The 23,635-nt window shown below is 44.0% G+C and overlaps 1 protein-coding gene and 1 pseudogene across 1 annotated transcript in view; both read right to left on the bottom strand.

The window, feature by feature from the left end:
- Positions 1-14,185: 14,185 nt before the first annotated feature.
- LOC106594713 (cytochrome P450 2K1-like) lies at positions 14,186-20,850 on the bottom strand (annotated as a pseudogene).
- LOC106593499 (phospholipid-transporting ATPase ABCA3) overlaps positions 20,439-23,635 on the bottom strand; it is a 109,620-nt gene continuing 106,423 nt past the window's right edge. Inside the window, exon 31 of the mRNA XM_045715660.2 lies at positions 20,439-23,104. Coding sequence (XP_045571616.1) covers positions 22,982-23,104 — 123 coding nt within the window. The 3' untranslated portion in view covers positions 20,439-22,981. The remainder of the gene's footprint in view (positions 23,105-23,635) is intronic.

Below are 23,635 nucleotides of genomic sequence, written 5' to 3'. Positions count from 1 at the left end.
CAGGAATCCAGCAATACGGATTCTCACTACCACCATGATAACCTGGTATTTAGTGTTGGAAACTTGCTTGTTGCTGCAATAGTGACAACCCTGCGCTGGGGTATGTTTCTCAAGGCCAAGTACCACCATATACAAGGTAAGAAATTAAAGAAAATGAAGCACCCAGAGACACACACTTTTTAGGCATAATTAACTTATTTTTTTTGTAGGGATCGTTCACTTTTTTTCTTCTATCTGTTAGCTGGTCATTAAGAATCTCCAGAATAATCTGGCTAGCATTTTTGTAGAATGTAGTGAAAATGTATCGTAGCAGTATGTGGTGTATTCAACAGCATGGGGAAAGCAGGTGGGGTTCCTAACCTAATCACTGCAACTTTTTTGCAGAACTCAGAGCTCTTTCCCCATGTTTTTAAATGCACAGCTAACGGATATAACCCTTTCCCATAAGCATTGCTACATTGTTAAAACATGCTAACCAGAAGATTCTAGATGTTGTGAATTAACAAGCGAACAGAGTAAGAGGTAAACTCAGCGATATGTTGCTGCAGAAAGTCAACCGCATAGTTGGTCAACAACTAAGAGCATTGTCGTCAGCCCTTGGTAGAGGTGCTATCAAATATCCTGCCTGGTTCTTTGAGTTGTGCAGACATAATGGAACAATAAGCTGTCAATAATCACTTTTGCTTTAAAAACGTCTTAAGGATCGGACCTTTTTTACATTTTCTCCTAAAATGACATACCCAAATCTAACTGCCTGTAGCTCAGGACCTGTAGCAAGGATATGCATATTCTTGATACCATTTGAAAGGAAACACTTTGAAGTTTGTGGAAATGTGAAATTAATGTAGGAGAATATAACACATTACATCTGGTAAAAGATAATACAAAGAAAATGCAAGAGAAATGCCAAAATGTAATATTCCAGGTTTGGTGCAATTTAGATTTTGTCCACTAGATGGTGGCAGTGTATGCAAAGTTTTAGACTGATCCAATGAACCATTGCATATGTTCAAAATGTTGTATCAAGACTGCCAAAATGTGCCAAATTGGTTTATTAATTCATGTTCAAGTTCATAATTGTGCACTCTCCTCAAACAATAGCATGATATTCTTTCACTGTAATAGCTGCTGTAAACTGGACAGTGCAGTTAGATTAACAAGAATTTAAGCTTTCTGCCCATACCAGACATGTCTATGTCCTGGGAAATGTTCTTGTTATTTACAACCTCATGCAAATCACATTAGCCTACGTTAGCTCAACCGTCCTGCGGGGGGGGACACCAATCCTGTAGAGGCCATCAATGCTCTCTGTTTGTCTCTAACTGCAGGGGACATCTGTGATTCCTCTATTGATGTCGGTCCTGCACGATGAGAGCGAATGGGAGAGCCCACCCACTTTCTGGATGAGCAGGGATGATTTGTCAAGAGGGATGCATTCATGCCCTTCTCTGCAGGTATATTAAAAACGAGCTGTCACAACAATAAAAATAAGAAGATTGAATACGGTCTGTGGCATTGGTAGTAGTCATATACATAAATTCTAGTCACAATTTACTAGAAAGTGTCAAAACAGTAACTTTAGACATAAGGTCAGTATTTTAATATTCAGTCTAAAAAGAGAAAGTCTGAGATGTACTTGTGATGCCTCTGCTTTCCTTGACAAATTTGAAGGTTGGGTTTAGATTTCAAGTAATGCCCACTAACACACCCATGATTGGTATTTAATGTAAACACCACCCTGAATATCTGATTTATTTAACTTTTCTCCTGACTAGGGTTGCAAAGCAACCGATAAATTACCAAAGATACCCGAATCTTCAGTAATGTTGGAAATAAACAAGTAATCTTTGGTAATTTATACTTGAAAATATATATTTATATATAGTGATCATTTTTCACATCTGTGTCCATATTGTACGCCAGGGGTGTCAAACTCAATCAGTGCAAGGGCCATACTGGAAAAAACACAAAGAATTTGCCGCCCAAACATTAGCCTATTATATTTGTTTTTACAAAGCAAACTTCTATACAACTGTGGGCCAAACTGGCCATGGTTTTATTCCAAAAAATATGTCCTTTTTTAATGTCCACTTGTGTACATAGATTGCTGTATATAGGCCTATCATCAACCAATGTTTCTCAAATCCTTTCATGCTAAATTCCAGCTAAACTTGAGAGATCAAACTTAGATGTTAGGATCCTATTCTTTATTGGATGTGCCCTTACCCCCACAGAGATCCAATTAAGTTATCCCCCCATCCCTACTCAAAAGATCATATTCATGGTTTGTCAAACAAGAATACAGTCCCAGGATCAGTTTCGTCATTCAAGGTTAAATCAAATCAAATTGTATTTGTCATATGTGCCGAATACAACTGGTGTAGACTTTACGTAGAAATGCTTGCTTACGAGCCCTTTTCATTGATGCAGAGTTTAATAAGAATAATAGAACAGTAACACAAGAATGGATCTACAGTATTTCCTCCATAGAGATCCTGTTAGTATTCTAATTCTTTGAACACCTCCTGGCTTTTTGCCCACTATCACATTGTAACTATGGAATTAGAACATGTATTATATTTCCATGATTCCAACAGTTCAACCAAGTGTTTTGATCTAAATCGCAAGTCAAATCACAATTGCAAAACAATAAGGCCTTGATTTTTCACCTATATCGTGCAGCACTATGTGGCAGAGTGGGAATGACCTCAAATGAGATCAACTTCTGGTTGAAGTTTAGTTGAAGAGTATAAAATAATCCAAATGGAAAAGCCCCACTGAAATCAATTAGAATGTATGTGGCCATGCACAACTCATACAGCAAATGTAGAACTTTTATTCTAATAATAAATAATAATATATGTTTTGGCCATATCACCCAGCCCATGGTTGTTGATGTGATCTGTAAGATTGTTTTATCTGGCTAATGGTTTCAGTTTTCAAACATTCAGTAAGTCAAATTATAGAATGGACTTCAGCACACTATGCCTGCTTTTAGCAGGTTAATGTTTTCTTCCCAAAAGACTTCATGACTCAAGCATTGCATTTGTTAATAAATGTTGAAGTGGCAAATACATAGTATTTGCAACAGTTTAAAAAAATAAATGTTTGTCGACAGAAGAGACCTTTGACACACTTTATCCACAAAACATGACTTGTGTTCTTCTACCTCAAAAGTAAACCGACTTCAGGTTGTCTTTATCAGCATCGTGTCACGTAGTTTTGTAGGCGTGGCTACCTATTTAATTCATGTATCAAGCCTTAGCACTCATTCTGATCTCGTTCCCGATGATCAGTGCTTTAGTTTATTGTCTTGCTGTCCAGTAGTACTGAATTTGAGATGCACCCAACTGTCCATGTTTTTCTGTGCAGTAGCCTTTTGATTTGAAAAGTTTTAGTGTGTAATAGGCTATTTGATTTAATGTATACACACTATATATATTAAAATATGTGGACACTCCAAATTAGTGGATTCGGCTATTTCAGCCACACCCTTTGCTTACAGGCAGGGGTGGAAATCCCGGGGGGGGCACGACCCCCCATCCTGGGGAAAAATATGATTTGTCCCCCCCAATATATCACTGAAACATAACTATGTAATTTAAAAAATATTAATAATACGCAATGAATGCAATTGTGCTGATTATAGACACTTAATAGCGCGTTTTTAAGTTTCAAAAGATTGCGACCCCCCCACCCTTTTCCTCACAATGGTTTGATCCACTGGCAAGGTAACAGAGGGGTTGTTGCCACTGTCTGAAAGGCACTCAATGAACGTAACTGACGTGAGGTTAATCCAGTCAATCGCGCACACACACTAGCTGAATATGCAGAGCTAGCGCGCAAATATTAACTATTAAGCTAGCTAGTACCTATTCCATTTATGTGGCCTCGTCAAAGATGGAATCTTTGCTATTGTCAATGTATTCCGAAATCAGCATGCAGATGATGTAAGTTAGTGCTTCAAAGTCCCTGTGATAAGGTTAGCGATAAACTGAAGTCCAAACTGAACAGAACTACTCTCTTCTACCATTGTCTTAAATATATTTAATGGTCTCGTTGCAAAAGCTAAATTGTCGCAAGGGAACTTTTATTTATTTATTTTATTTAACCCGGGTAGCAAAGATTATAGCAAACACCACTGAAACTGAATTGGTGCTCGCTAGCTTTGCAAATTCAGCTTTTGTTGGAAGCCAGCCAATATGAAACAAACTATTTGTCACGGTTTTCGTCGATAATGGAGGACCAAAACGCAGCAGGTATGGGTAAGCTCATCTTGAGGTTTATTAACTTCCCAAAATGAACACCAAAATAACAAAACAAGTGAACGAACGATATACAGACAGTCTGGCAAGGCACAAGGCTAAACACAGAACAATCTCCCACAAACACACAGACAAACACACCCAACTAATATAGGACTTCCAATCAAAGGCAACACCACACAGCTGCCTTCAATTGGAAGTCCACCCCAATTAACTCTACATAGAAACACACTTACTAGACCATAAACCAAAAACCCGGAAATACTAAATCAAACACCCTTTTACCAAAACACCACCCCGGACCACATAAAACAAATACCCTCTGCCACGTCCTGACCAAACTACAATAACAATTAACCCTTATACTGGCCAGGACGTGACAGTACCCCCCCCCCCCTTAAAGGTGCTAACCCCGGAAGCACCTTAAAAAAAAAAACAACCCCAAACAACAAGAACTAAAATCCCCCCCTACTAAAGGGAGGGAAGGGAGGGTGGCTGCCGTCAACGACGGCACTGTGCTACACCCCCCCTCCCCAACCCACCTATATCTGGAGGTGGCTCCGGTTCTGGCCGTTTCAGGCAGTCGGGCCACTCTGGCAGCTCGGGGCAGTCTGGCAGCTCGGGGCAGTCTGGGGCAGTCTGGCAGCTCGGGCCGCTCTGGCAGCTCGGGGCAGCTCGTGTGCTCTGGCAGCTCGGGGCAGCTCGGGCCGCTCTGGCAGCTCGGGGCAGCTCGGGCCGCTCTGGCAGCTCGGGGCAGCTCTGGCCGCTCTGGCCGCTCGGGCCGCTCTGGCCGCTCGGGCCGCTCTGGCAGCTCGGGCCGCTCTGGCAGCTCGGGGCAGCTCGGGCCGCTCGGGGCAGCTCGGGCCGCTCTGGCAGCTCGGGGCAGCTCGGGCCGCTCTGGCAGCTCGGGCCGCTCTGGCAGCTCGGGGCAGCTCGGGCCGCTCGGGGCAGCTCGGGCCGCTCTGGCAGCTCGGGCCGCTCTGGCAGCTCGGGGCAGCTCGGGCCGCTCTGGCAGCTCGGGGCAGTCTGGCCGCTCTGGCAGCTCGGGGCAGTCTGGCCGCTCTGGCAGCTCGGGGCAGTCTGGCCGCTCTGGCAGCTCGGGGCAGTCTGGCCGCTCTGGCAGCTCGGGGCAGTCTGGCCGCTCTGGCAGCTCGGGGCAGTCTGGCCGCTCTGGCAGCTCGGGGCAGTCTGGCCGCTCTGGCAGCTCGGGGCAGTCTGGCCGCTCTGGCAGCTCGGGGCAGTCTGGCCGCTCTGGCAGCTCGGGGCAGTCTGGCCGCTCTGGCAGCTCGGGGCAGTCTGGCCACTCTGGCAGCTCGGGGCAGTCTGGCCACTCTGGCAGCTCGGGGCAGTCTGGCCACTCTGGCAGCTCGGGGCAGTCTGGCCACTCTGGTGACTGTTGACTGGCGGGGCAGCTCTGGTGACTGTTGACTGGCGAGGCTGGGTTTACGCACTTGAAGCCTGGTGCGTGGTGCTGGTACTGGGCGTACCAGATTGGGAACACGCACCTCCAGGCTAGTGCGGGGAGCGGGAACAGGACGAGTCGGACTGGGTTGACGCACTTCCGGGTCCGCACGAGAGACAGGAGCTGGAATCCCAGGGCTATGGAGGCGCACAGTCGGTCTTGATCTTACCTCCTGCACAACCCGTCTTGGCTGGATGGAACTAGTAGCCCTGTACGAGCGGGGTGCTTGTACAGGGCGAACTGGGCTGTGCAGGGGCCTGATGGTAGCCGTGCGTAGAGCAGGAGTTGGGTTGCCTGGTCCTCGGAGGCGTACCGGCAACCAGATGCGCTGCGCAGGCATCCTCCTACCAGGCTGGATGCCCGCTCTAGCACGGCACCTGCGAGGGGCTGGAATAACGCGCACCGGACTGTGCGTGCGTATGGGTGAGAGAGTGCGCTCCTCAGCGAAACATGGCGCTCTCCACCTCAAACGCTCCTCCATATAACCACGGGTAGCTGGCTTCCAGCTCTTCCTATGCCTAGCCAAACTACCCGTGTGCCCCCCCCAAAAAAAATATTGGGGGTGCCTCTCGTGCTTCAATGCCAGTCGTGTTCCTCGGAAACGTTCCCGGTCCATACCAGCCTTTCGCCTTTCCTCTCTCTCTCTTACCACCTGTCCCCATGGAAGGCGATCTTTTCCTGATTGGATCTCCTCCCAAGTGTAGGAGCCTTCTCCCTTCAAGATCTCCTCCCAAGTCCATCTCTCACCATAGTCCAACTCAAAATCCCACTGCTCCTTCCTCTGCTGCTTGGTCCTGGTTTGGTGAGAGATTCTGTCACGGTTTTCGATGGTAATGGAGGACCAAAACGCAGCAGGTATGGGTAAGCTCATCTTGAGGTTTATTAACTTCCCAAAATGAACACCAAAATAACAAAACAAGTGAACGAACGATATACAGACAGTCTGGCAAGGCACAAGGCTAAACACAGAACAATCTCCCACAAACACACAGACAAACACACCCAACTAATATAGGACTTCCAATCAAAGGCAACACCACACAGCTGCCTTCAATTGGAAGTCCACCCCAATTAACTCTACATAGAAACACACTTACTAGACTATACATAGAAATACATAAACATAGACCAAAAACCCGGAAATACTAAATCAAACACCCTTTTACCAAAACACCACCCCGGACCACATAAAACAAATACCCTCTGCCACGTCCTGACCAAACTACAATAACAATTAACCCTTATACTGGCCAGGACGTGACACTATTAAAATTACAAAAGGTTGCAGCATATGTTGTGTAAATGGTGAACTCATACAGCTGTCAACTCTTGTCATTTTAATCCGTTTCACATTTGCTAGCTACCTTTTAGATCGAAACCCAAATAGAATGATAAAAGATAAGATGATAGAAGCCCATCTCCTACTGTAAATAACCTACACACTGTGTGTGTGTGTGTAGCCAGCCAGCCAGGTAGAAAAATGGCAGAAAAATAAAAGACGGACATCAGAGTATTTTTCAGTACACCAAAACGCAAAGTAAGAACTCTAGTAGCCTAATATCTCAAAGACTAGTTGATAAAATGTTCATGAGAAAGAAATGAAATTCTAATGGAAATGTTTCACAATGATGTCATTAGGCAGAGCAGGCAACAGATGGCACACAGACAGCAGAGTTGGGGACAGATATGCAGGGACAGACTGGCAGAGACAGGGAGTCTCAGGTAAGTTTGTTGAGTCTTTGTTTGGCAACATTATGAAAGGTTCTCCATTTTTTTAACTTGTAAAATAGGAACATAATTGGAAAATGCCATGGATACCCCCACTCTCAACTTTAACAAATCTTAGTTCAGTCACCAGTTTAAGGCAATGGTATTGCTGTTGTGAGTAGTTGTGTAGTTTTGGGTACCGGTAGTTAGGAGTATGGCAAACACCTTATTTCTTTGGTTCCTCAATATACATTTACCATATTACAATGTCGGCTATGTGTTACAGCACTACTTTTGGTGTCCCCCTCAGGAATTGCTCTTGAGAAAATGTCATGTAATTGTCCCCCCCAAAGTTGATATCAGATTTTCGCCCCTGCTTACAGGGAAATAAAATCGAGAACACAGCCATGCAATCTCCATAGTAAAACATTGGTTCTCATTGAAGAGCTCAGTACCTGTAAACTTGGCACTGTCATAGGATGCCACCTTTTCAACACGTCAGTTTGTCAAATTTCTGCCCTGCCAGAGCTGCCCCGGTCAACTGTAAGTGCTATTATTGTGAAGTGGAAACGTCTAGAAGCAACAACGTCTCAGCCGCAAAGTGGTAGGCCACACAAGCTCACAGAACGGGACCGCTGAGTGCTGAAGCGCATAGCGTGTAAAAATCCGCTGTCCTCGGTTGCAACACCCACTACCGAGTTCCAACCTGCCTCTGGAAGCAACGTCAGCACAATAACTGTTCGTCAGGAGCTTCACGAAATGGGTTTCCATGGCCGAGTAGCTGCACACAAGCGGAAGATCACCATGCACAATGCCAATGCTAGAGTGGTGTAAAGCTCACCGCTATTGGATCGGAGCAGTGGAAACGCGTTATCTGGATGGATGATTCACGTTTCACTTTCTGGCAGTCCGACGGATGAATCTGAGTATGGCGGATGCCAGGAAAACACTACCTGTCCCAATCCATAGTGCCAACTGTAAAGTTTGGTGGAGGAGGAATAATGATCTGGGGCTGTTTTTCATGGTTCAGGCTAGGTTCCTTAGTTCCAGTGAAGGAAAATCTTAACGCTACAGCATTCTAGACAATTCTGTGCTTCCAACTTTGTGGCAAAAGTTTGGGGAAGGCTTTGTCCTGTTTCAGCATGACAATGCCCCCATGCACAAAGTGAGGTACATACAGAAATTGTTTGTCGAGATCGGTGTGGAAGAACTTGACTAGCCTGCACAGAGCTCTGACATCAACCCCATCGAGCACCTTTGGGATGAATTGGAACGCCGACTGCGAGCTAGGCCTAATCGCCCAACATCAGTGCCCGACCTCACTAATGCTCTTGTGGCTGAATGGAAGCAAGTCCCCGCAGCAATGTTTCAACATCTAGTGGAAAGCCTTCCCAGAAGAGTGGAGGCTGTTATAGCAGCAAAGGGGGTACCAACTCCATATTAATACCTACGATTTTGGAATGAGATGTTCGACGACAGTTGTCCACATACTTTTGGTCATGTAGTGTATGTTTCACTAATAAATATGTTAAAATGGAACCAAATCTGTTTCTGTCTTCAGTCCTTTTTAAATAGGCTAGATGGGCTATATTGTCTACTACGGTACAGGTCCAATGTGATAGCCTGTCTATAACCAGCCTGAGTAGGCCTATAACTCCATTCCTATTCTATTCAGAGTTTAAAGACATTAATCAACTTGGAAATTAGTTATTATCAGGCTGGTTAATGCGATTCATGTCTGTTGAATATGGAAAAATCCTCCCGCATTCGGCCCCGCCCCACCTACTCAGGCAATTAGGAGCCACTACTTCGTGGCAGGCCGTGGCATATTTTTTACTAAACAGTACGTGATAAATAGTACGCGACGATGAGTAAACAGTATGCCGTTTTAAGTATGTAGTACGCTAGTATGGGTATTCGGATGCCACCTGCCACTCAAAGTATAGAATACATATCACTGTCCATGGTTCTGAAATTGAGATATGTCTATAAATGCTATCAAAAATATTTTCTCAAGCAATCTGAGTTGGGGCAGTTGGACATTTGAAAGTTGGTTTCATTTTAGTTGCTTAAATCGTTTAAGCTCAAACTGGCTCGATGGCTACATGTGCAGCCAGATGTAAGTTTCAGCACAAACACTGATAGCTAGTCTACATTTCCTCAACCAAGATCAACCCCTCACAACACAAACTGTAGATAATAAAACTTGTCTTGCTAAGAAACAGTTGGCCATGTTGAATCTAAACCCGGCCAATGCGCATGCAAGTAGTGTACACATGCTAGCTACCTAATTATCTAGATAAACACACGAGACAGAGACGTTGCTGCTTGAGCATCCAGAACAAATACCAGCCCTATCTTTGTGATGCAGTAATTCAGTACACCCTCTTCAGTCAATGCAATTTTCCTCATGCCATTTTAATCCCAATTTGCGCTGACTGATCAACAGTGTCATGTTAGTTTTCAGTGTGTTCCCAGAAATCTGAACCCAGTAAGCGTTCAAAATACGTCTATTCCAGATGTTGAAGTAGGGTTCATTTTAGGTTCTGAATGAAAGGTGACAAGACGTATTTTCAGGAAATTTAAAATATGTATTTTCCGGACTGTAAAAATTGATATTTTTTGAGGAGGTTTGAATCCTGAGTAACCTGCATACACATTGTTTGTAGTACAATATACCAAAACTATGGGCTGGAAAACGTTGGTGCTTTGAATTTCCTTTCTTTTTTGACTTCAGAACAATGCCTATTTCTCACTTAAAACATGTTTGTTTTTAATATACACTGCTCAAAAAAATAAAGGGAACACTTAAACAACACAATGTAACTCCAAGTCAATCATACTTCTGTGAAATCAAACTGTCCACTTAGGAAGCAACACTGATTGACAATACATTTCACATGCTGTTGTGCAAATGGAATAGACAACAGGTGGAAATTATAGGCAATTAGCAAGACACCCCCAATAAAGGAGTGGTTCTGCAGGTGGGGACCACAGACCACTTCTCAGTTCCTATGCTTCCTGGCTGATGTTTTGGTCACTTTTGAATGCTGGCGGTGCTTTCACTCTAGTGGAAGCATGAGACGGAGTCTACAACCCACACAAGTGGCTCAGGTAGTGCAGCTCATCCAGGATGGCACATCAATGCGAGCTGTGGCAAGAAGGTTTGCTGTGTCTGTCAGCGTAGTGTCCAGAGCATGGAGGCGCTACCAGGAGACAGGCCAGTACATCAGGAGACGTGGAGGAGGCCGTAGGAGGACAACAACCCAGCAGCAGGACCGCTACCTCCGCCTTTGTGCAAGGAGGAGCAGGAGAAGCACTGCCAGAGCCCTGCAAAATGACCTCCAGCAGGCCACAAATGTGCATGTGTCTGCTCAAACGGTCAGAAACAGACTCCATGAGGGTGGTATGAGGGCCCGACGTCCACAGGGGGGGTTGTGCTTTACAGCCCAACACCGTGCAGGACGTTTGGCATTTGCCAGAGAACACCAAGATTGGCAAATTCGCCACTGGCACGTGACAGACGTGACAGAGTCTGGAGACGCCGTGGAGAACATTCTGTTGCCTGCAACATCCTCCAGCATGACCGGTTTGGCGGTGGGTCAGTCATGGTGTGGGGTGGCATTTCTTTGTGGGTCCGCACAGCCCTCCATGTGCTCGCCAGAGGTAGCCTGACTGCCATTAGGTACCGAGATGAGATCCTCAGACCCCTTGTGAGACCATATGCTGGTGCGGTTGGCCCTGGGTTCCTCCTAATGCAAGACAATGCTAGACCTCATGTGGCTGGAGTGTGTCAGCAGTTCCTGCAAGAGGAAGGCATTGATGCTATGGACTGGCCCGCCCGTTCCCCGGACCTGAATCCAATTGAGCACATCTGGGACATCATGTCTCGCTCCATCCACCAACGCCACGTTGCACCACAGACTGTCCAGGAGTTGGCGGATGCTTTAGTCCAGGTCTGGGAGGAGATCCCTCAGGAGACCATCCGCCACTTCATCAGGAGCATGCCCAGGCGTTGTAGGGAGGTCATACAGGCACGTGGAGGCCACACACACTACTGAGCCTCATTTTGACTTGTTTTAAGGACATTACATCAAAGTTGGATCAGCCTGTAGTGTGGCTTTCCACTTTAATTTTGAGTGTGACTCCAAATCCAGACCTCCATGGGTTGATAAATTGTATTTCCATTGATTATTTTTGTGTGATTTTGTTGTCAGCACATTCAACTATGTAAAGAAAAAAGTATTTAATAAGATTATTTCTTTCAATCAGATCTAGGATGTGTTGTTTAAGTGTTCCCTTTATTTATTTAGCAATATATATATATATATATATATATATATATATATATATTTTAAGTGAGAAATAGGCATTGGTCTGAAGCCAAAAAAGAAAGGAAATTCACAAACACCAACGTTGTGGACAGGTGAAATACCTTCCTACTAAGAGCATAGCAACCAACACAGGTGTAACACATACTGACAAGCTGCGCTTCGATAAATTGGTTGAAGATGGAAGGCTGGGTTGCCCAGCAGAGTTCTCCCTTGTCCTTTGAAGAATATTTCTGGGTGGATACGTTGTAGCACCCTGTCGTTCTGAAGAGATTGTTTGTCATTTCCTAGGCCACGCACATTTACAGCTTCTGCTGATAACTCGACATTAAGATGTATCACTTCTTTAGTGAATAAGAGTTCAAAGTTCATACCAAGTTGCCATACTCAGCTCGTGCCGTATTCTGGCTGGTGTAGTTGAAATGTATTCTTCCAGCGTGGTGATCGTCACATTGAAATTAGCCCTTTTGAACGTATGGACACCAGTCCTCACGTCGTCGGGAACTGAAGTTAATTTCGTTAGGTTGTAGTTGATATTAGCCCTTTTAAACATATGGACATTAGTCCTCACGTCATTGGGAACACAAGGTTGACTTTCGTCAATGGGCTTTTGTAGTGGGGGAGAGAAGGGCGTGTTTCATAGTTCTCAACCAATGTCTATTCACTTGGGCTTGGCCAATGAGCGAGCATAGTTTACTTATGAATACAATTCTCTCATTTAGAAGCTAAAATTACATTTAATCTTTTCACAAATAGTTTCATATTTAAACATTTAAATTGCACAACAATTCCATGTGAATCTGATAACTAGAATGTGCATACTTTCCAAGATACAATTTATGTCGTCCTACCATCAGATATAATGTCCCAGACAACAACTGATCTGACATCATATTCTTTAAGTACCAACGGACACTTTCAACTGGTTGGATTACAGAAAGATTGTTCCTTTTCCCCAACCTTTTTATGTTACATTACTCTTTCTATCTTAACAAAGAGCTTTCCAAGAGTCCATTCTGTAGAGTAGAGAGAGAAAAGGGGGGAAAGGTATTCATGGGGGGGGGGGGGGGGGGGGTCATAAACCTCACCAACAGGGCAACTTCATGACAATAGTAAGAACTTTCACTCTTCATTCGTAAAAAAACAGAGTGAAACCCGATTATTTGCTTATACTGTGTTGCCATGGTGTCCCTTTCAGAAAGGACATCAGGAAGTATGCTGAGGGGTTTGGAAGAATCAAATCTATATCAGAATTGGCACAAGATCATTGGTGACAAGTATGCATATGCTCCATCTAACAATACTGAATGGGTGACTGCTCCCCGTCCTCCCCACTTATTAGTGATGGAAGCTTCAACACTGAATGGGTCCATGACTGCTCCCCGTCCTCCCCACTTATTAGTGGTGGAAGCTTCAACACTGAATGGATCCTTGACTGCTCCCCGTCCTCCCCACTTATTAGTGGTGGAAGCTTCAACAATGAATGGGTCCATGACTGCTCCCCGTCCTCCCCACTTATTAGTGGTGGAAGCTTCAACACTGAATGGGTCCATGACTGCTCCCCGTCCTCCCCACTTATTAGTGATGGAAGCTTCAACACTGAATGGGTCCATGACTGCTCCCCGTCCTCCCCTCTTATTAGTGGTGGAAGCTTCAACAATGAATGGGTCCATGACTGCTCCCCGTCCTCCCCACTTATTAGTGGTGGAAGCTTCAACAATGAATGGGTCCATGACTGCTCCCCGTCCTCCCCACTTATTAGTGGTGGAAGCTTCAACAATGAATGGGTCCATGACTGCTCCCCGTCCTCCCCACTTATTAGTGATGGAAGCTTCAACACTGGAGGTTCAGGAGAGAGTCCTCTGACCAATGGGATCAGTGGGAACCAATTGTCCATGGGGTCTCATCGGCCTACCAACACCTCATGACGGACCAACTCATAGAGGACCTTGAATCCACCACAGGAGATATTCCAGTCATTGTCACCCCACTGGCAGGCAAACATGGTGGAAGCTTCCTCTGTAAAAGACAAGCGGAAGAGCTCCCTGACACCAACGAATGGCAACCTCTGGTGCGCAGATATTTAACTGCCACCATCCAACTCCTCCTGGCCAGGGAGGATGTCGACATCCCTACCTTGGAGATTGAGCCAAACAGAGATGCCCACTCTACTGATATCAATTTAGCAGTCACCAAGGACTGCAGCAAGGTTTTGACTGAACCTGATAATGATGACAAGCACTCTATGGCCCCTGATCAAGTGCAGATCCATATTACTGAGGTGTCTTCCAATAACAGCGAATTCTAAACATTCAATTACAATTAATCAACTTTTTGACCCCATGAGGCATTTTCTTAAAATGAAATGTCTTGTTTTTCATTATAATGATTGTAATCCCCTCATAAGGTCATCACAGGAAGTAAAATGAGCAACCACAATAGAAATGCTGTGCTGACGAACAGTTAAAAGCACTATATTGCCTCTGACCTGATTATGAGCTGTAATTTTCTGTTAATTTCCTAATGATTTGACATGTTAAATCGCCAACATTCATCAACACCCAACAGGTGAACTACTACACATGATCAATGTTTATTATGGTGTGTCTTGTCCTTAATGTGCATCGGGCCAAGATTCACTCCTCAAACTCTCATCTCAGACCCAGCTCACAGCACAGAGCTGGTGAGGTGAAGGATGGAGGGTGAACCCCACGGATGGTGTGAGGTCCAGATCATCCTCTGTTACTCCAGGAGGAGGAGAGAAATAAAAGTGCTGCAGGAGAGAGGTGAAGAGCTCCATCCTGGCTAGACTCTATCCCAGTCACACTCTACGACCTGTGAGAGAAAGACATCGGAGATAACATGAAGTCTGTCCAAAAGATTATTCTAGAACCACTTCCTGCACCGTGCTACAAAGGTACATTGAAGGACTTATTAATACCTGCAGAAAAGGCAATGAAGGCGTCCCTCTTGATGAATCGGCCCTGCTCATCCAGAAAGTGGGCTGGGTTAAAGGTGTGGGGGCTCTCCCATTCGCTCTCGTCCTGCAGGACAGAGGTCAGTAGAGGAAACACAGACGTCCCCTACAACCAATAGAATTAGAGACAAATCCAGAGTATAAGAGATGATTGACATTAAAACATTTGCTATTAGAGATGGGGTTACTTACAGAGCAATTCAATGATCTCTAAATGTATACATTTTTGAAACATTACAGATTCAATCATATCTGGTGCTTTCTAGTATGACAGTGCAGTTTCAGTATAAGAGATTTGTCTCTATAATGACCAATACATTATAGTCATGGGATTTACATGCAAATGTATGATGAAAACCGGGTATCTGACCTTTTTGATTAAGTATCCCTGGAAGGTGACGTCTCGGCTGGTGGTATGAGGGATGGACATGGGTACAATGTTGGTCAGTCTCTTGGATCACTGCATTAGTGTAGGGCAGGTTATTCCTATGACCCTGCTGATCTCCTCCTGGACCCGGTCTGAGACAGAAAGGATGGAGGACCAAAGTTACTATAAAGTTAAACCTCAACCCCAGGGGACCTTCAAACAAGAACTAGGAAGGTCGGAAATTTAAACGAGAACTACAAAGGTTAAGCTACACAGAAACATGTTTTGTTGTATGTGACAAACGTTCTTTGGCGTAGCTACGCATGATCTTCAGTCTGTATCTGTATCTATTGGTCCTTACTCTGTATGTGGGTCATGAGTAGCAGCGGCCATCAAAGGGTTGTCCCTGTGGTGCCGGTACCAGCAGCAAACAGATTCATCACAGAATACATGAGGTTATCGTCATGGTAGAAGGAGTCTATGGGGCCTGCATCCTGACAGACACAGACCCACAGTTAACATATAGAAGTCACATGGCTGATTCAAAGAACACACATGTTGATGACAACTCCAAGGTTATTTTAGTAAACTAAAACTAGCTAGTAAACTGAAATAATTATAAAAACTGAAACTGAAATCTTTGGCTCTGAAACAATAATATAAAAACTGAAAATAAAAGTTAACCTGTTAGGGCTAGGGGGCAGTATTTACACGGCCGGATAAAAAACGTACCCAATTTAATCTGGTTATTACTACTGCCCAGAAACTAGAATATGCATATAATTATTGGCTTTGGATAGAAAACACCCTAAAGTTTCTAAAACTGTTTGAATGGTGTCTGTGAGTATAACATAACTCATATGGCAGGCAAAAACCTGAGAAGATTCTGTACAGGAAGTACCCTCTCTGACCATTCCTTGGGCTTCTTGGCTCTGTTTATTGAAAATGTAGGATCTTTGCTGTAACGTGACACTTCCTACGGCTCCCATAGGCTCTCAGAACCCGGGAAAAAGCTGAATGATGTAATTCCAGCCGCTGGCTGAAAAACTTCAGCGCCTTTGGTTAAGTGGTCTATCAGAGGACAATGAGCTGAGGCGCGTGCACGGGGCGACACCATGTTTTTATTTTCTCTCTCTTTGTACTAAAACACAGATTCCCGGTCGGAATATTATTGCTTTTTTACGAGAAAAATGGCATAAAAATTGATAATAAACAGCGGTTGACATGCTTCGAAGTACGGTAATGGAATATTTAGATTTTTTTTGTCACGAAACGCGTCGGGCGCGTAACCCTTTCGGATAGTGTCTTGAACGCACGAACAAAACGCCGCTATTTTGATATAACTATGGATTATTTGGGACCAAACCAACATTTGTTATTGAAGTAGAAGTCCTGGGAGTGCATTCTGACGAAGAACAGCAAAGGCAATAACATTTTTCTTATAGTAAATCTGACTTTGGTGAGGGCTAAACTTGGTGGGTGTCTAAATAGCTAGCCCTGTGATGCCGGGCTATCTACTTAGAATATTGCAAAATGTGCTTTCACCGAAAAGCTATTTTAAAATCGGACATAGCGAGTGCATAGAGGAGTTCTGTATCTATAATTCTTAAAATAATTGTTCTGTTTTTTGTGAACATTTATCGTGAGTAATTTAGTAAATTCACCGGAAGTTTGCGGGGGGTATGCCAGTTCTGAACATCACATGCTAATGTAAAAAGCTGTTTTTTGATATAAATATGAACTTGATTGAACAAAACATGCATGTATTGTATAACATAATGTCCTAGGTGTGTCATCTGATGAAGATCATCAAAGGTTAGTGCTGCATTTAGCTGTGGTTTGGGTTTATGTGACATTATATGCTAGCTTGAAAAATGGGTGTCTGATTATTTCTGGCTGGGTACTCTGCTGACAATCTAATGTTTTGCTTTCGTTGTAAAGCCTTTTTGAAATCGGACAGTGTGGTTAGATTAACGAGAGTCTTGTCTTTAAAATGGTGTAAAATAGTCATATGTTTGAGAAATTGAAGTAATAGCATTTCTAAGGTATTTGAATAACGCGCCACAGGATTCCACTGGCTGTTACGTAGGTGGGACGATTTCGTCCCACTGGCCCTAGAGAAGTTAAACTAGGACCCCTAAGTGTTGTGTGATGCCACTGATGAAAGTTACTGAGTTAACTCTCCATACCTCCAGGGTCTGCTTTCGGACAAGGAACGAGTCCACGAAGCCTCTACACATCTGAGATTTGAGAGTCTCAGTAAAACACTTGATCAACTCTTTTATCTCCTTCTTGTTGATGTCAACATTTTCCATCAATTTCTAGTTTTTCAGCCACAGACCCAGCCAGGGAAACATGAAGTACACCGATCTCCTGATACAGAAAAGGAAAGCATTAGTTCATATCATTTTGCACCAAGACATCCATAGGACTGATTTCCCAGATCTGGGTCTGGTAAGCTGCCTCTTAGTTTCCTGAGAAAAAAAGATTGGGAAACGAAGTGCACTAAATAAGTAGATGGTACCTGAATAGGCGCAGAGCCTGTGGTCTCATTGTCTGTCCACCATGCCTTGGAACTGAGGGTCATTGTATTCAAACCTGCTGCCGTACACAATGGCGATGGGGCCCCACAAGGGTGCGTTCTCAGCCCTCTCCTGTACTCCCGTTCACCCATGACTGCGTGGCCATGCACGCCTCCAACTCAATCATCAAGTTTGCAGAAGACACTACAGTGGTAGACTTGATTACCAACAACGACGAGACGGCCTACAGGGAGGAGGTGAGGGCCCTCGGAGTGCGGTGTCAGGAAAATAACCTCACACTCAATGTCAACAAAACAAAGGAGATGATCGTGGACTTCAGGAAACAGCAGAGGGAGCAGCCCCCTATCTATATTGACGGGACAGTAGTGGAGAGGGTGGAGAGTTTTAAGTTCCTCGGCGTACACATCACGGACAAACTGAAATGGTCCACCCACACAGACAGTGTGGTGAAGGCGGCGCAGCAGCGCCTCTTCAACCTCAGGAAGCTGAAGAAATTCGACTTGTCACCAAAAACACTCACAAACTTTTACAGATGCACAATCGAGAGCATCCTGTCGGGCTATATCACCGCCTGGTATGGCAACTGCTCCACCCACAACCGCAAGTCTCTCCAGAGGGTAGTGAGGTCTGCACAACGCATCACCGGGGACAAACTACCTGCCCTCCAGGACACCTACATCACCCAATGTCACAGGAAGGCCATAAAGATCATCAAGGACAACAACCACCCGAGCCACTGCCTGTTCACCCCACTATCATCCAGAAGGCGAGGTCAGTACAGGTGCATCAAAGCAGGGACCGAGAGACTGAAAAACAGCTTCTATCTCAAGGCCATCAGACTGTTAAACAGCCATCACTAACATTGAGGGGTTGCTGCCAACATACTGACTCAACTCTAGCCTTTTGGCAAATTCCAAGCACGCTGTCATGTGACTTTTACTGAGGAGTGGCTTCAGTCTGGCCACTCTACCATAAAGGCCTGATTGGTGGAGTGCCGCAGAGATGGTTGTCCTTCTGGAAGGTTCTCCCATCTCCACAGAGGAACTCTAGAGCTCTGTCAGAGTGACCATTGGTTTCTTGGTTACCTCCCTAACCAAGGCTTTTCTTCTCCTGATTGCTCAGTTTGGCCAGGAGGCCAGCTCTAGGAAGAGTCTTGGTGGTTCCAAACTTCTTCCATTTAAGAATGATGGAGGCCACTGACTTCTTGGGGACCTTCAATGCTGCAGAAATGTTTTGGTACCATTCCCCAGATCTGTGCCTCGACACAATCCTGTCTGGGAGCTCTACGGACAATTCCTTCGACCTCATGGCTTGGTTTTTGCCCTGACATGCACTGTCAACTGTGGGACAGGTATATGCCTTTCCAAATCATGTCCAATTAATTGAATCTACCACAGGTGGACTCCAATCAAGTTGTAGAACCTCTCAAGGATGATCAATGGAAACAGGATGCACCTGATCTCAATTTCGAGTCTCATAGCAAAGGGTCTGAATACTTATGTAAATAAGGAATTTCTGTTATTTTTAATACATTTGCTGTTTTTGCTTTGTCATCTGGGGTATTGTGTGTAGATTGTTGAGGAATATTTTTTTAAATCCATTTTAGAATAAGGCCGTAACATAAAATGTGGAAAAAGTCAAGGGGTCTGAATACTTTCCGAAGGCACTGTATAGGCTGACCATATTTTTCAACATAACGGAACAGCCTCAACAGAATGTAGAACACGGATATCACGTAGATATCATTATCTGTCATTATCTCATACTGTAATCCGCCTATACTGAGCAACAGAGAATTTACTGATTAAATGTAATCACAAAACTGAATAAGAAGAAGTAGGAATACAGTTCAACCTCGATTGTATTTTAGGTCTGATTGTGTTTCACACTTTCTGAAGAAGCAGTTAGCAGATTGTGAACATGAACAGACACTAACTATAAAATACTTTTCTCCATGCTTCCTGGTAATATGAATGTCTTTGACCAACCCCTACTTTTCCATTCAGGGGAGTGAAAGAATAACCCCAGCCCAATAAAGGTTTCCCAGACAGATTTAGCATAGTCCTAGACTGGGAAACCAGCCCATAGGTTCCAGGTTGTATGACATATATGCTAATCTGGCAATACAGCAGGGAATAGGGAGGTCAAATAACTGGTCCTGCAAGATTTCTGTCCATCATCAAAGTTTCTGTGCCTTTCCCACTGAAAACACCAGAGAAAAACTGGGTTGTAACTGCTGAGGGTTTCTGTGCCTTCCCCTCTGAAAACACCAGAGAAAAACTGGGTTGTAACTGCTGAGGGTTTCTGTGCCTTCCCCTCTGAAAACACCAGAGAAAAACTGGGTTGTAACTGCTGAGGGTTTCTGTGCCTTCCCCTCTGAAAACACCAGAGAAAAACTGGGTTGTAACTGCTGAGGGTTTCTGTGCCTTCCCCTCTGAAAACACCAGAGAAAAACTGGGTTGTAACTGCTGAGGGTTTCTGTGCCTTTCCCTCTGAAAACACCAGAGAAAAACTGGGTTGTAACTGCTGAGGGTTTCTGTGCCTTCCCCTCTGAAAACACCAGAGAAAAACTGGGTTGTAACTAATGAGGGGATAAACACAGGTCATGCTCTGATTCACAAACAAAGCATATAGGTGTTAACGGTATATGACCACAGTGTACTACTGGCTGTGTCCAGCTGGTCCAGTTTTATACATTTGTAGAACAGCTGGCTTATTATTAGAAATACCTCATCATTGATCATGTATAATGGGAGTGTGGTGTTTCTAAAGTAAAGGAATACTAGTTTTTGTTTCAATTTGCATACAGCAAATTTAATTTAAAAATAATAGCAGTAATTATACAGTAGACAAGGTTAGTTCCATGATACAGTACATACGAGTACAATGATTAAGATTCCCTTTTTTAAATATGATACATTGTATTTTATCCTAATCATATGCATCATCATCACAATGTTTTCAAGTTCTCTTTTACTTAACTCAAAATGAGATGTAGCTGTAAGACATGTCCATATAGATGAACTGGCATCTATGATATTTAGAAACGTAACAAAAACATCATTTGTCAGGACAGAGCCCTATTTTTTGTCTTCCAAACATGAACATCAGCCTCTATTTAAGTCTGTAACCACTTGCCTATCAGTTTGTCAACTATCCTACGCAGTGCTTAAGTTCAACCATCCCAGAAACAGCCATTGTTGCGGAGGTTTACTTCAAAAGTGCTTAAAAAAAAGTCAACTGGTTAGATTGAGTGAGCTATCGGTGGGGGGTGGGGGGTGGGGCAGAGTTGATCCTTCATGGTCCTTGTGTGAGGCTGTTTTACAGTCAGTTGCATTGATAAGTTAACCATCTTCAGAAACATTCTTTTAAAAAGGACAGTTTACTTTATGTGAAAACATCAACAACAAAATCAGCTATCCCTTTAAGACGTTTACACTATGCTCCCATGACTACTGTTGATAGTTTAGATACATAACCACATCAACCAGTGTAGCATTGGGAGAACATAGGAGACTTAGCATGTCTAGACAAGGGGACTAAATATTGGACTAGGCCTAAACATTTTCCACAAAGCAAAAACATGTATAAATGGAATGCTGGGACAAGAAGCAGGAATTCTCTGTCTGGACAGAAATACTTTCATTCTTGTGGAAGCTATTGTCTTTAAACCTCACATTCTCATTCAACCTCTTCTTTCAATTACATTAAGGGTTTGCAAATGGGAAAAAAACTGCCAATGGACGGAAAAAAGTGACTGATTTGTTGACTGGACGGTGTGTTACTCTATAGTAAAGTACTCTAAACTCTATATTAAGAGGACGTAACAGTGCATTGGTCCATAGCTGTAAATCATCTACACATTGATAAGCAAAAACATCATTTTGTTTCAGCCTTCAAGAATAACATTGTAGTACTGTAGTAGTATAATTGACAGCAGTAAAGGGACAGCACACAAACAAATAAAGTTAACATGAAATGCTTAAGCTGCAGTTAAATTAGTGTGGGTAAACCAACCAAAAAACACCTCACAAAGGGATAGTTCAGCGATTTCACAAGGTCATTGACCTATCCCTTAAAGTCAAATAACATATCTGTACCTCAGCAGGTGGATATAGTGATTCTGTAACTATGACACGGCATCAAACTTACTGTAGCCCTTAGAAAGGGAAGTTGTGCTTCAGTCAGTGGACACCATGCTAAGGATAGAAACCACACAGTCCAACATGCCCAAATCCTTCAAGACGTTTTTTCTTTCTGAATCTTGCAATTAGGAATTTCAATGATGGTCTGAGGGCATCTCAATATCTAGCAGGCTTTTTGTGTGCCATGCAATGCAGTGCAGAGGGGTTGTTGTTCATTCAAACATGGAATTGTTAGCTAATGTTCCTGCAACATTTCTGCAAACCAATCTAATGATTTCCTACAGGAAGTGGCTTCAGTACCATGAATCTATTACATAATTTACATCCGACCAAAAAGGATGAGCAAACGTTAGAGCATAGCATTTACCCTGGCATGGAATTAGCATGGCATTTACATTAATAAAGAAAAAAAAATGTGTTGATTTGTTTGACAATTGCCTCACTTGAAGTGCCTCATTGTACATTTCAAATCATGTCAGTGACGAACAATACCCACTGTGCACAATTGTTTAGGGTCACAGTAAGAATCATATGAGGAGACAAAAATTATACATAAAAAAGAAAGCTGCATACAAGTTCACAAAAAGGTCTATCACACATTCACAACCCTGCCTGTCACACATTCACAAGGCTGAGTTGTATTGTACAGAGCAGACCACTCATATCCAGTGGTATCCAGTTGTTTACATGGTATTTAAACGTCAAAGACAAAAAAGGGGTAACATCTGAGATTCCTTACTTGGTCGTATAGCAGCCCCCCCCCCCCCCCCACCCCCAAAACCGAACTCCCTAACCCTAACCTTGCCTCTGGACTGACCTAAATGTTCAACACACAAACTGATTGAACAGAAGAGAAAGGAGTGGTTGATGGTTAAGACCCAGGCTTGGATCAACGGGTCCAGTCTGGTTGGCGGTCCAAGCCCAGCGGGGTTAGAGGGAGCTGGGGTTACATGGCCACGTTGAAGTCCGGGTGTCCATGGAGTCAACCTCTGCTCCATCACTGCACAGTGTCTGTCTGTGTGTGTAGATCAAGACCTGATCATAGCTCAGTGGCGCGTCACATAGTCGAGTCCATGTACACAGGTCATCCACACAGAGTGGAGAGATACACACGACGGATGGACAGACAGAAAAAGAGAGAAACAGAGAGATGGAGCTCCCCCTCTTCTTCCACCTCGCGCCATCTATTTCCTGCTGCAGTGCTGGAACTGGGCGAAGCTGAGGAACACCTGTTCCAGGGAGATCTGGCTCACAGCGTAGTCGTCGATGTTGTACTTCTCTTTGGCTGCCTCCAAGGTGCCAAACACCTTGGGGAGGATGGGGGGATGAAGAGAGGGGAGAGAAAGAGGGAAATAAGAGGGTGAGTCAGTGCTTAGCCTGAAATCAAAAGCTGTATCTGACAACTTCAATAGTGTGGAGTAGTCAGATACAAATCGAAGGCAAATACACTTAGTGCCAAGAGTCATTACATTCTTCCTCCACTAGATATTGCTCTTACACAGTCTAAAAGACAGGTTGGCTGACAGGTAAAGGGCTCCACTAGATGGTGTTATTACAGTCTAAAAGACAGGTTGGCTGACAGGTAAAGGTCTCCACTAGATGGTGTTATTACAGTCTAAAAGACAGGTTGGCTGACAGGTAAAGGTCTCCACTAGATGGTGTTATTACAGTCTAAAAGACAGGTTGGCTGACAGGTAAAGGTCTCCACTAGATGGTGTTATTACAGTCTAAAAGACAGGTTGGCTGACAGGTAAAGGGCTCCACTAGATGGTGTTATTACAGTCTAAAAGACAGGTTGGCTGACAGGTAAAGGTCTCCACTAGATGGTGTTATTACAG

Source organism: Salmo salar, chromosome 03 (genome assembly GCF_965601325.2).
Source record: "Salmo salar chromosome 03, fSalSal1, whole genome shotgun sequence".
NCBI lineage: Eukaryota > Metazoa > Chordata > Actinopteri > Salmoniformes > Salmonidae > Salmo > Salmo salar.
This window is presented reverse-complemented; position numbering and strand designations above follow the sequence as displayed.